Genomic DNA, 13,402 nt, shown 5'->3' on the forward strand with positions numbered 1-13,402 from the left:
AAATGAAGCAGAGGAATTCAAGAGAAAAGGAGTTTTAGTCATTTCTGGATAATTAAAGACATGCTTGTTCTATAATGGAAAGATACAATGACACTGGGATATCACAGCACGCCAAAATAGGGGGAAACAAAAGAAATATAAGTGCACATAAACACGAGTCCCTTTCTTGAACTTATGAGGAGGTAGAGAGCTAATATCCAATAGTTCACTAGTCTGCCCATGCGGACACATGTGGCATCTCAGGTAATAAGATCAGAAAGTAAAACATCTTTGTTCGCTAACAAAGGCTTGTGTTATTTAAGGGTGATGTGACCACAACAAGCATCACAGCAGCTCAGTATCCGAACTTTCCTCCCCTTCCCCTTTATGTATTACTATGAAAAGGCGCTGAACGTACGAATCTACAGCAAACCTTTGACCAGTGCAAAATGTGATCCAGTACTCTGTTGTTGACCAATGCAGGACAGTTTCTGTTTCTGCGGACTGATATCAGGCTCATTGGTTTCAACTCTGAGGTAGGACCTAGCTAAGAATACCAAAGGGGATATTTGTTCGAACTCAAGTGCGTTTAAAGGGACTGAGCCGTGACAATCAGTAAAATGTGGAGATGCCTGTGTGTTCCTGCATGTGAGGGCTGGACAAAAGATTCCTCAGTAAGATGTGGTTGGCCCATTGGAGTGTATGTGTGTGTGTAAGAGAGGGGGCGTTAATGCCTATTCTGGGGTTTTTTAAAAAAGAAAAAAGAAAATGAACTACCTGTACAGAGCGTCCCACATCAAAGGCACTATTTTCATTATTTCCTCAAATGCCACCACTGCTCTGTGCATGAGTTGACCCTGTATGTCTTACTGTAAATTGCCCAGCGTCCCCCGCCTTAAGGGCTACTCACTACTAAGGTGCCTTCCTAACTCAAGCTTTTCTCGCAAGTTTAATACAATACCAGCACTTGCCTCAGACATCTTGAATGGGCATGATATGCATTTTCATTGTTTTTTTTCTTAAAAATTAGATAAACAAAGCATTAAATAGAATTACAGAAATAAATACATTTTATTTCATATAAATATGTGGGCCCTTCTGTCCAATTTTTCACTGACACATGTTCTGGGAATAGGATGAAGTAAACAATTCATGTAATAAGCTGCCCTACTGTTTGATACACTAATCTTATGAGTAGTGATTGTTACTGTGAATTGCTCTGTATGTTTGAGTCACTAAATCCCATCAGTAACTCTCACGCACTGTAAATCACCATGTTACAATGCACTGATGGACGTTGCATTGCAATTTAATTGGAAGCCCATCCCTCTCACTCTGAAAAAAAACAAACAAAAAAAGATCAGTGATCACACCAAGGAAGTCTGGTCCCTTTAAATAGGATTATCTTTTAGGTTGATTTAATGTCATACTGATAATTGTATATGTGTGTGTGTGTGTGTGTGTGTCTATTTATATGTATGTATATATTCCTAATACAGACCCCAAAAGTGAAACATGACGGAAGAGACAAAAAGATTAAAAAGGAAAAATCCAAATTCGGTTCAAAGTTAACATCTTGCCAATTTTTCCCCCAAGGCCGTTTTTCCCACCACGGCTAAAACCTGGATTTGTCCACATACATACAGTAATATATATTTTGTAATCTTTCAACGTCTCTGGCTATGTACAAGCTATACAAATAAAGAGCAGGCTGAGGGCCAGGTTTTAGAAGCTGTGCAGAGGGAGCAGTTGGTTGGGAAGTCTCCCAGTCTCCCGGCTCCTTCCCCCGCAGTCTGCCCATACAGGTGGCTGTTCTGCTTCACTTGCGATCGTCGATGGTCTTAATGAATTCCACCGCCGCGGTGAACTGCATCCACCAATAGCACTCCTCCCCACTCAGCCGGCTGGCGTAGAAATTATTGATGTACTGAACGGTGGACAGCAGGCAGGGCGGGTTTGCCTGGAGGGGGAGGAGATGTGGGGATGGGCCCGCATTAGCCGCTGAAAGAATCTCACGCTATGCCATACAGATTACAATCATAAATATGTAAATATGTAAGATATATCCACACAGGTTGTGGTGCATCACAACTATAACAGTCATTTTTTGGGAACAATTTTCTGCTTTTTATTCATTCAAAAGAATACTATAAATGAGCAACACTAATGTCACAAAATCTTGGAAATGAAAACATTGGTTTAAAAATGCACCTCAGTAGCAAGAGAGGCAGGACTCACCCTTATGAGGACAAAGACGAGCACGGGGACAAAGTCATCGGCTCCGGGAACGGAGTCTTCATTTGCCAGACTGAGGAGGTTCATGATGGTGGAACACATGCGCAGTATACACTGGACTTTGTCTCTTGGAGTCTTGTAGGCATTGATGGTCCTGATCTCAGACTGTGCAGAGGGCCATGGAGTCTCCTTCAGGTACACCTGCAGCCAGAAAAGTCACAACACTCAAAATCATTCAGAAGCTGCATGAATCTTCTGTCTCCACAAATGCATTAGTACAAGTGATTTTAAAAAATGTGACTAAGTTGATACCTCGGGGATTTGAAGAGCTTTATGATTGGCCGTCACAACTTTTGAGAGCCGCTGGATGTGTTCGTGGAAAAGCCTGAAAGAGAAAAACAGCTCAGTTTGTCACGGCAGAGAGCTCATATTCGGTCCAGTGTGCTGGTCACTATTACTAAACCGTTTCTGTGTATTGGTTGTATTTGTATCTCATCCTTTGGTTTTTTTTAATGATTGATCACATTGCCTCAACACTTTTAAAGAGAATACAGTAAGATGAGCAAAATGAGCTTTCTTGGTTTTAGCATCATACTTCTATAATATACATATAGACTTTGGTCACACAATGTTATGGCTTACAATTAACTTTTGTAATGCAGCGTTTTCAATTAAGATGAAGTTAAATTACTCCTCACAATTATGACACTTACTGAGATACAACTTTCAAAATGATATTAACTCTATATAACAATACAGTATATTTTTGCATAATATAATAATATGATGGCATTTTATTCGACTTAAATATGATTTTATATATAAAAGTCATTTTACACAAAATTCACTTCAGGGCTCAGATTACCACTAACTGATTTACAAAGAGTTCCTACCAACACACCTAATTATATATTCTTATTTTGTTTTTGTTTTTAACAGTAGGTGCACTATCAAAGTCGATTAACTATTCTGATTGGTGTTAATTCCAATCTTAAAAGGCAAGAGTAGAATATTGCTATTCCCAAAACAATTCCTCTTTTTTAAATCTTCATTACCTAACAGTGAAGAATGTAACACTGCATACTAGTGAGACTGAAGCCCTTTTTTGAGGCACTGTAGTAACTCCAGCTACTCACTGATCTCTGAGAATATCTCCATCCTGGTTTGGGTAGAAAGCCAGTTTGAAGATGCGGTTCATAACGCTGCGCTCGATAGCCATCTGGGCATCCTGCAGCTGGTCCTCGCTAGCATACTGCCAAATGGCATCACGGGCCATGGCACCGTACAAGTAGCGCAGAAAATCCTCCACTGCTGCGGTCTTGTCATCAGATGCTGTGCACCCCTGGAACGCTGGAGGGGAGGCGGCGAAGCAACAGAGTCAACACCAGTACGGGATAAAGAGTGGATGTTTTAAAGTGAGTTAAGTAGAGTCTGACAGTGACACTATGTGTGGACCCACATCAACTGCCTTTAACTACATTTTAAAGGATAAGGACACACAAAATAGGAGAAAAGGTGTCTAGGAATTACATTTAAGCTACCAACAAACTATCACATTTTGAAAGGGACAAATTGTGTCACATGATATCTATAATGTCCACATAGAAATACTTTATATACAACTTACTGTAACTGCTTGTGAATACTACTCTATATTATGAATTGTATGTCTTGTATGGAGGCCACAGTGTCTTCACTTGTTGCAGCATTGTAAAGCTTGTAAAACACGCCAAGATGAAAATTTAGAGATACCTTTAATGAAGTCCAGCATCTTGGACTCCATGTGTTCGAGAAGGAGCCGAACACAGACAGTGGTGAAGTAGCGGTTTGCCACTTCCTTATCTCTCAGCACCCTCGTGAGGAGTCTCTCCAGATGGGCCTGTGAGGTCTGCAGGCCCTGACGACACCTGGTTAGATAGGCTATGTATGGTGCCCGCTTTCTATAAAAGAGGCACACGCAAGAAATTGTGTTTTATTATTGCCACTGTAGTGCAGGGTTCTTCTCTGAGTTGAAGCATTATTCATTGAACAAAGAAAAGATAAATTGAATATACACAGGGTGCCCAAAGTGACTTCTCCTCGTCTCTCCGGGTTTCCAAAGTTACCTGTAATCCTCCGCGATAGCAGCCAGCAGCTTTCTGCAGGTACGAGCGTCGAAACGGCTGACGCAACGCGTGGTCTCCTGGATCTGGGCCATCTGGTTCTTATCCTGAAGATTGATGGCCTCTGCTAGCTGGACCTTCAGGAAGCAGACGATCTCATTGTCTGGGAGAGGGGACGACGGGGAGGCAGCATTAGACGCACTGCTCACCGCTTGCAAAGGGACGGCTGGTTGCTGTAATCTGATCAACCTGCCGCCTCCACATGACAATGTGACTGATGGCCACAAAGATGAAGTCTTATGGTTCTACTGTTAACCATTTCACAGCGGTGGCGTAGGCAGAAATTGTATTTTTGGTGGGCCATCATTTCCCCCCAGAAAAACTGACTTGTGAAAAGTTTGAAGAAGGAAAAAAAGAACACGGACAAACTGAAAAACGAGCGTTCAGTTTACTTTGCAACGCTCTTCATCACAAAAGTAATAACAGCGAAACATACTGCCTATCCAACATGTTCAACCAACAACACGTCATAATATAAAGCCTGTACACAACAGTATAGACAAATAGCAGTCTTTTATAGCCTGTCCAGTCTAAAATACAGTATATTTGCACTGGCGAGACCGGCTGCTCATCAGCTCTACAGCACACCACACTGTTAATTAACTATTTTATTGCACAAAGTGGCAACTGAACATAAACCCAGACAGTGGAGGTGTTAACTTAGACAGAAATCACATGTAACATATCCCTCGTGCATTCATTATAGCCTACAGACATTGTTACTTCAGTGCCGGCCAGCTCAGGAAAAAACAAATCTGCACATTTTAAAGAAAACTGCATCCTTGGCTGTGCAGGGGAAATACATACAGATGTAGCTGTGAATGCGGTTCATAAATAAATGGCACATAAATGGGTGAGTTGAACCCATAGCTGCAGGAACATGATTTCAGTTGACTATTAAAACACCCGCTCCCAAATAAATGTTTGAGTTCATTAAATACTTGCAGGGATCTCACCACAGCAGAAACGATCATAGCGTCTCCCCATCGAGAGAGAAGCTGTACTTACGCACGAGTCACAGCAGTAGGGGAATTTTCAAATTTGGAAACTTTCCAAGGGAATTAACAGGAATATATGGGAATTAACAGAAACAAACTGGAAATTTACAAAACTACATGTTAGCCTATAACAGTGAACTTATTGTAGTTAAAAAAAAAACCCATCTTGTACCATAATCTTGGTTAAAACAAAAAAGATTTAATGTAAAAACAGTTGAATGTCTCCCCTATTCCTCAATCACATGTACATAGCACATTACTTACTGAAGGGCCACACCCCCTACATGCACCATGCATTCCTCCATCACATGCACACATGATTTCTAGAAGGGAATATGTTTATTTTAACATTCTTTTTGTTGTTCAATGAAAGAATTGATTAAAGTTCTAATCACAAATAAATCAGTCAAAATGTCGTTAAAAAAAAAAGTATACTATATATATTTTTGTATGCATGTCTGCTTATGACAAAACGAAATGTTTCTATTTATGTTTGTATACAGTTGATACAGTTTATATAAATTACCCCAAAATTCCAGTTAATTCCCATGGTAATTTTCCAGAAATGTTCTGCCCCTTTGCAACCCTACACAGCAGCCTAACTTCATTGATTATTTAAACCTCCCGACAGGCCGACAGAATCAGTCAAGATCTAAAGGTAATTACAGATGTGTTGTTCTACACATCCAAAAGGTCAAACACAGCCCGGGTTCGTACAGTTCAATTGTTTAGAGAAAAGCAGTCGTCCTCCTGATAAATGCTGAGCTCCATCAGAGCTGTCTAAAAATGTAATACAGAAACTAAAAGTTGAATTCCATTTCGTCTTGAGTTTCCTCTGTTCTGTCAACTTGTTAACCAGTTTTAGTTATCAGGCTGCCGGAGACAATTCTAACCTGCATGTGTCAGCCGAGTGTTTCCCACCCAGTTCTTTTCCCCAATCCACTATCTTTACAAACAGGATCTATTTTTGCTGGACCAGCTCACACACGACAGAAAATAATAATAAATGCAACAACACAAATAGGCCTTTAGGTTGGAAGCCACCTGGAGGTTGCAGAACGCCTACTTCCCCCAGCTGTGGGTGAACCTGCATAGGGATGACCGGGAGAGAGCACCATATCGCCAGTGAGAGAGCGGCTGGGCTGACCTCGTTGTGGACTAATGAGTGTGGTGGACTCAGTCGATGGAGGCAGCTGAGTTTCTTTTCCTTCTCAACTTTTTTCAAGTAATACATTAAAAATGTTTTTGCCACTGTAGTGGCATTAACATTACATCACCTGAAAGGCAGCTAGTTGGCTGAAGGCAGCTCAGGAAGGTCTGTGTGTCAGAACCAGAGCAACTACTTCCATTCTGGAGACTTCCTACAACTTATTTTAACAGTTCCACTTTAATCAGCCGACAAATTCGACACAAACGTCAATATACTATATATATTTTTATATTTATTGTTACAAAATTTATTTTTGATTAAACTTAGCTGGGTGGGTCAGTGTCCCCCAGGCCCATTACTCACTACTCGTCTATTTCACTTAATTCTTTCTGCTATTTTCCTGCTTCACGATGTGTAGACATGAAGGTGGTGCCCTGTAGAACTGCTGTGAGGAAAGGTTAAGAGGTCCCTCTTTTATTTTGTGCACCATCCAGGTGCTTTTACCTTTTGATAAAATGTTGGGGTATAATTAATCTGTGAGGTTAAACAGGTATTCTTAATATGCACGATGGCTTTATAATGTGATATTTCACAGACCCCAATAGGGAATTCATTTTTTTTTTTTTTTAAACATACCCGACTCTTTCAACCTTCCCCCAAACCTTGGAGGGCGAGTCAAAAGGTGAAGGTGGTACAGATTTGGTATCTTGCTTAAGGACTCTTTCAGCAGGTTGGATGTTTGCCAACATTAAAATCTGGTACCCCCCCTCCCAGTACAGAGTTGTGACACAGATTACTATTATTTAGCAGACAGGACAAAGTATAACAGCTTAATACACCCTGCAACACACTGATTTAGCTTGCCTGCATTAAAGCTGCATTAATTCTGTCCTACTGTTCTGCATCACGAAATAAAAAAATAAAAAGGAAATATAAATTCCTTCTTTTCAGAAAAAAGAAAGTAAATGAGCTGTGATACCTATTCAGTTCAGTCTACAGCAAGAGCAAAAGCAGGCAACTCTTAACTTAAGTACTAATAAAGGATAAATGTAGCATAGATGAAAGCCTACCTTCAGGGTCCATGTGGTCAGGCAGCCCATTTCGAGTGGTTGCAGGGGTCATGATGGGCAGAGCCACTGAGTCTGCGGAGCACAACGCCAACCTCAACTTCTTCTTTGCATCACTGGAAGACACAAAACAAATAACATTTCTAAATAATAGCAACGGCGAGGCAATATTACAACTAAGTGTTGAGTTATCGTTTGTAAAGTGGGTTTTGTGGTTTTCCTCAGCATTGTGATAATTGACCTGAAAGAGAACTTGGAGTCATGCTGCTGTGCTGTCTGACTGGCTGAGTCTGGGAGGTCATCTGTGGAAATGTTCTGCAAGGTGTCTTCTCTTGGAGAGTCATGCACGCTGTCCTCAACACAAAGATCTGTCGACATAGGAAAAAGCAAAAAAGAAAGCAATAATTACTCAGTTGATCTGATGCGAGTGTGTGTAATAGTCGTATATATATATATATACACACAAAAGGGTGTTGTTGGGGTTTTTTTCTGACCTCCGGTACCATCGTAAGAAGCTCCAGCTGCGGCTCCGTCACTCGGGCTGGTCCTCTTTATGTTCCTGTACTTGTCCAGGATGTCTTCAGCTGCCTGCGCTTGTGTGCTCTGTCTGGGCAAAGGGTCATCTAGAAAATCCCAAAGCATACATGATGCAATAAATTCCAACATGTCGGAAATGCCTCGGCCAGTCTCGCACTGTCATTAAAAAACAAACCAGGAACCGACCTTGCGGGATTCGCTCCGGAACATTATCATCTTTCTCCTGCTTGTCCCTTTTCCTAAATGCTGCTATCGGAGCTGTGGAGGAGACGTGATGTCAGTTGGGTGGAGTGACAACAATTTCATTATTGCTGGATGACAGGCTGATCATGAGTAGCCTGTTGGCAGCCCATCAAAAATGCACTTTATTAAATCTTTGGTACTTTTTCATGGGTTGTAATTGGACTGAAAATCTATAAGTGGGATGTATGGTATCATTCCATTTACAAGTGTCAAAAAAGCATTAAAAAAAAGGTGAATGAAACCATTGGCTGATATCAGAATATCAAAAAGGTCTGCTGTATATCATTATGAAAAGTATATAAAGACATAAATAATCCTACTGATACTTATCCTATTAACACACAGGTGCAAACGGGATAAACAAGACACACACTGAGTCGACCATTTGATGGAACACACATGAAAATCTGATTGTCTACATTGATATTCTGTATTCTCCAAACAGTCAAAAATGGCAACATACTGTAACAAAGGAAGGGTGACAAAAAACAGATGCATGGATGAGGAGTGTGGGTGTATGAACTCAAGCTACACCATGTCACATCACAGCTATACAGCTCTAAAGGCGACATCTACAAAGCAGCATGGCACGCAGCCGCTGGCTCCAGCAGGAAAAGCTACGGTAGCTCAATGACGACAGCGTGAAAGCGTTACCTGGGACATCACTCTCAGCCGTCCAATACAGCACTGTGAGGAACACAACAGACAGGGTTGGCCTTTCACACACAGGCTGCCACTCTGCGGGACGACTGACTGTGCGTCACCATGCAGAGCAACAGGACAAACACAATGGGCTCTACAGAGTTTTTGCTGGGAAATTTAGGCTTCACGACTCTTTACTTTTTCCATGTGTTCACACTCCTCCTTTATATGAATAACAATTTAGTGTTTGCTTAAGAAACATCATTATCTCAAGGAGTAATAAGCAGTCATTTCGCGTGGGTACAGCCCATTATTTCCCAGACAGATGTATGAGAGATGGTTGTAGAGTAGAACTGCAACAAGAGATGTGTCATCTATCAGTGCTGATGACAGAGAGGTCTATCTAATGACCATTAGCCGCTGGCTGACAGCACTGCTGGGAGGGCTACAGCCATACAATCTACACAGCTAAAGCTCCTGTGATGACTGATTAGCTTTGAAAAGTCTATATAAATCTGCAGCCGGTGAGACGTGAGAGAAAAAGGACTGGACATGTCTCTGGAGTAACTTCAAACAACAAGAAACATCATTTTCCAACTGGAACATCAGCAATGGAGTGGACAACATGGATCATCATTCTCTTTCTCACATTATAAATTGTTTTTTTCGCTCTGCTCTTTAAAGTGTGATATTTTTCTGTCAGTTATGATTAAGAGAAGTTTTTAAACTGGAACAAAAAAATAAAAAATAAACGGAGCGCCACAATCAAACATCACTTAAATGTGCAAAAGCTGATTTTTCAGTTTAGAAAAGACAACATGCTTTAAAATGACCAGGCAGCCTGTTTCGTACCTTTGGGAATGGCTGACACAAAACGTTTCTTCCACCAAGGTCTGTTGCGATCAGACTTCTCATCGTCACTGTCTTTTCTGTCCTCAGTCTGTGAATACAAATGACCAAATTACTCTTAGATGCTAGTAAATAGATTATTATACCTAACAGTTGGAACTGGAGATGAAAGAAAACATTCACTTTTTATTTCTTCCTATTTCGGAGCAGAATTTGTTAAAAACACATCTGTCTATAGCGACGAAAAAGAGCACTGCTGTAGTTGGTTACCTCTCCTTTCAGGGAGTCCTTGCTGGGGGACGAGGACGGTCCTAATGCGAAGGCCCCGGCAGGGTCGCGCTCTTCGACTGCTACCCGCCGATTAAGGCCGGGGTCACTTGTGGGCCGGCGGCCTGGGCACACGATGTCAGAGCTGCGGCTACGGACCAGCCTGTCAGGGAAGGAGTGGCGCTGCTTAGTGTGCTCCAGCTCAGCCTGGGCCAAGCAGTGGGGCGTGAAGAGAGAGTGGCGTGTGTCCTGCCCCAGGGCACTGGCTTCAGGGATGGGAGGGTCGGGGGGAGGGTGAGGGGGCCTGGCGTAGTGCACTTTGGGCCTCACTATTGTTCCAGTGCAGGAACCTGAGGTAATAAATGACAGAAAATAACAGATTTGTTTAATGGAAATTTGCCAGATGAATATAGAGGACATTAAAATATCCATATGCACTTGGTATGAGTAGTGTTCATTAGAGCCCCTCTCATTTTTACTTTTAAGCCCGATGCCACTGCTGAGATTTCAGACTGCACATAATAATCACGATGAACGCACATCAGACGCACTTCCTCCACTTCAAGCAGCTGACTGAAGCTAGTCAGGAGAAAATGGGAACTGGTATGGCCTCTCTCTATCCTCTCCACACACACACATACAGCGAACAGCAGAGAGACAGTGAACCAGGTGAAGTGAAAGAATTGACGACTTTTACACTCATTACCGTAAGTGCAATAAAACCGTCACAAGAAAAAAGCCAAGTACTTTATCAAAAAACTGCTTTGCCCGCAGTTCTTCATCCACCACCGTTATGTTTTACACAACCACAGCGCACCGGTGAAGCCAATAGCAAATTGTTATGAACAAGCTAAAACGATAACTTACTGTACGTCACTGCTGTAAATGTTTAGCTTGGTTTGCCACCTATCTTGAAATTTGTCAAATTCTTGTCAACTTAGCTAATGGCTGAGACAGTACACCCCTTTCAAACCTGCCCCCCTTCCTCTACCAGCAGTACCTGCAGCAATGACTCACATCAGCAGCAGAGGGAGGAAGACAGAGGACAGGAAGGGACAGATAGTGACTAATGTCTACATGTTCTTCTTTCTTTCTAAACTTCACTCAGTATTGTGATGTCAGAAATATTATTTATTTCACTGACATTTTAGATTTGTGTCCAATGAGATACTATTGAGTTTATATAGTGATTTTGCTGCTAATATAAATTCATTCTAATACTGCTCTCCGGATTACTTCAGGAGATAGCGCTTAATTCATGTTCATGTGTAATTCATGTTTGACTATAATGTGAAAACTACAATCTGTGTTGTTTTTTTAATATTGGAATGATAAATGGTCCAAACTTATGTGAAAATGCAATTTTTAGTCAATAACTTCAAATGTTCTTGGGGGAGGACCCCTAAACCCCCCACATATATTGAGGCATTTCACTTTTCACACGTATCTGGAATGAATGAACAAATCTAAGCTAGTTTTAAGTTATTCCACAGCCAGTGTGTGTTAATAAAGATCCTGGCATTGTGGGCTTTGTGCACACACAACAGAACTGCTGATCGAAAAGAAAAAAAAACACTGGAATATTTTTCTAAGTAGATATTTGTGTTCAGCTGTTCTAAATAATTTAATAAGTTAATGAAATTCTACCAGCACATTTGCCAAGAGGTGTTATTCTACACCATAATATTTCACTGTTCATAAAGAGTAGTTGCTAAACATTACGAAAACAGTGGAAAAAAACACCTCGAAAGTGGGGGAAAGTGCTAAAGAGAGATGTTAGTGGGAGATGAGCCCTAGGTGTAGGTAGGCCACCTGTTCCAAGGGTAGACTCTCTTTCCTGAAAAGCTTCCAATGGCAGCCTCGTGCCATGAGCACAGTGGGACAAAGGGACAGTGCCAAAGAGCCTGGGGTGAGGTCTCTCAACCTGTCATCCCTTCACCTTGCCACAGACACACAGACACTACCATCCTTCTCTCAAACAATCTCCACCTGCACTGTAAGAAAAAAAAAGACTCCAAAGATGGAACAAAGACTGCAAACGGATCATTTGGGACACTAAACGTAGCGAACGGAATGACATTTCACTTTCACTTAGACTGTGTCCAATAATTGGCACAAGACTTGGGCGAGGGGGCACAGGCACTCTTTTGGTTAATTTCGCAGACCTCAAGCTGTTCCGTGAGCACGCGACATTAAGGTCGGGAATTTAATGATACTCATTTCTATCTCTGACTGGCTGTAGAGCATTATGGGAGCACAAATTACCTTCACCGGAGGAGAGGGGATCAAACATGGCCAATAAGGAATCAGCTTGTGAGGGTGGAGATGTCAGATGGTGTGATCCTGTAACAACACAAAGAGGACATGAGACAATTAACAGAGTTGGATAAATTGACCACTGACACACAATTGCACATTTCTGTTCACTTGAGAAAAATGTCTATCATTTGAAGTCTTCCAAACTTGCTGATTCCACTGTCCCGCTTACAAGCACTGAGCATTTAACACCCTCCTTTAAATCTCAGTGAAAAATTACAACTGTTGAGCAAATGACACAGTTTGGTGGCAGCTGTGGAGGTGACAGGGATTGATAGCTCTGGCTTCTGCTGTTTTCACCGGACTGATGGCTTAGCTAGCCTAGCGGGGATGTGACACTCTCTTACCGTGGCCTGACTCCTCCCCATCTGGACTGGTCACAGAGTCCTTTCCTCCAAAGTCTGAGCTGCACTCTGACCGCAGGTCCTCGATCTTGTTGGGGATGTCTTCTGAGGTTGCGCTGATACCTGCGGCATAAAAACAGCTTTGTTGACATTCATGACAAAAGTAACTCAATATTACCTCAGTCTACAGAGAGATGCCTCAGCTTGGCAGCAGTCAAAAAAAAAGTGAGAACATGCATGCTAACAAAAAAGAGGATATTTTTCTCTTTAGACTATGCTGTATGGCGTCTCTCAGATGGGAACCCAGTGGGAGCTCTAAATTGGAAGCGTAAGCTCCCATGGGTTAGGGGAAAGACACAGATAGAGAGTGATCATCAGGCGCGGACTATCCATCGGCTGGATCCCGCGGGACATTTTCCTGTGTGCCGAGCCTGGAACGTCACCGCCGGCTTCTTAATCTAGGATACTACTTCATGCATGTCAACATAGCGTGTCCACCTGAGCCCACGGAAAAGACAACCGGCATTAACCTCTGTGTCACACAGAACATTTCACACTGACCCCACTATGCTGGTTAACAACCCTCCAAGCACCATGACCGCTCCAAAAAAGA

The 13,402-nt window shown here is 42.0% G+C and overlaps 1 protein-coding gene across 5 annotated transcripts in view; it reads right to left on the reverse strand.

Moving 5' to 3' along the window:
* Positions 1 to 322: 322 nt before the first annotated feature.
* gapvd1 (GTPase activating protein and VPS9 domains 1) overlaps positions 323 to 13,402 on the reverse strand; it is a 32,979-nt gene continuing 19,899 nt past the window's right edge. For all 5 annotated transcript variants that reach the window (XM_062417279.1, XM_062417278.1, XM_062417276.1 and 2 more), the window contains 14 exons: positions 12,793 to 12,912; positions 12,395 to 12,472; positions 10,133 to 10,479; positions 9,866 to 9,953; positions 8,315 to 8,386; positions 8,086 to 8,214; positions 7,833 to 7,959; positions 7,595 to 7,707; positions 4,320 to 4,479; positions 3,967 to 4,154; positions 3,351 to 3,564; positions 2,527 to 2,599; positions 2,218 to 2,415; positions 323 to 1,939 (listed from right to left, as the gene is read on the reverse strand). In XM_062417279.1, the coding sequence (XP_062273263.1) occupies positions 1,799 to 1,939; positions 2,218 to 2,415; positions 2,527 to 2,599; positions 3,351 to 3,564; positions 3,967 to 4,154; positions 4,320 to 4,479; positions 7,595 to 7,707; positions 7,833 to 7,959; positions 8,086 to 8,214; positions 8,315 to 8,386; positions 9,866 to 9,953; positions 10,133 to 10,479; positions 12,395 to 12,472; positions 12,793 to 12,912 (2,048 nt within the window). In that variant the 3' untranslated portion in view covers positions 323 to 1,798. The remainder of the gene's footprint in view (positions 1,940 to 2,217; positions 2,416 to 2,526; positions 2,600 to 3,350; positions 3,565 to 3,966; positions 4,155 to 4,319; positions 4,480 to 7,594; positions 7,708 to 7,832; positions 7,960 to 8,085; positions 8,215 to 8,314; positions 8,387 to 9,865; positions 9,954 to 10,132; positions 10,480 to 12,394; positions 12,473 to 12,792; positions 12,913 to 13,402) is intronic.

This window comes from Scomber scombrus, chromosome 4 (assembly GCF_963691925.1).
Source record: "Scomber scombrus chromosome 4, fScoSco1.1, whole genome shotgun sequence".
In the NCBI taxonomy this organism is placed as follows: Eukaryota; Metazoa; Chordata; class Actinopteri; order Scombriformes; family Scombridae; genus Scomber; species Scomber scombrus.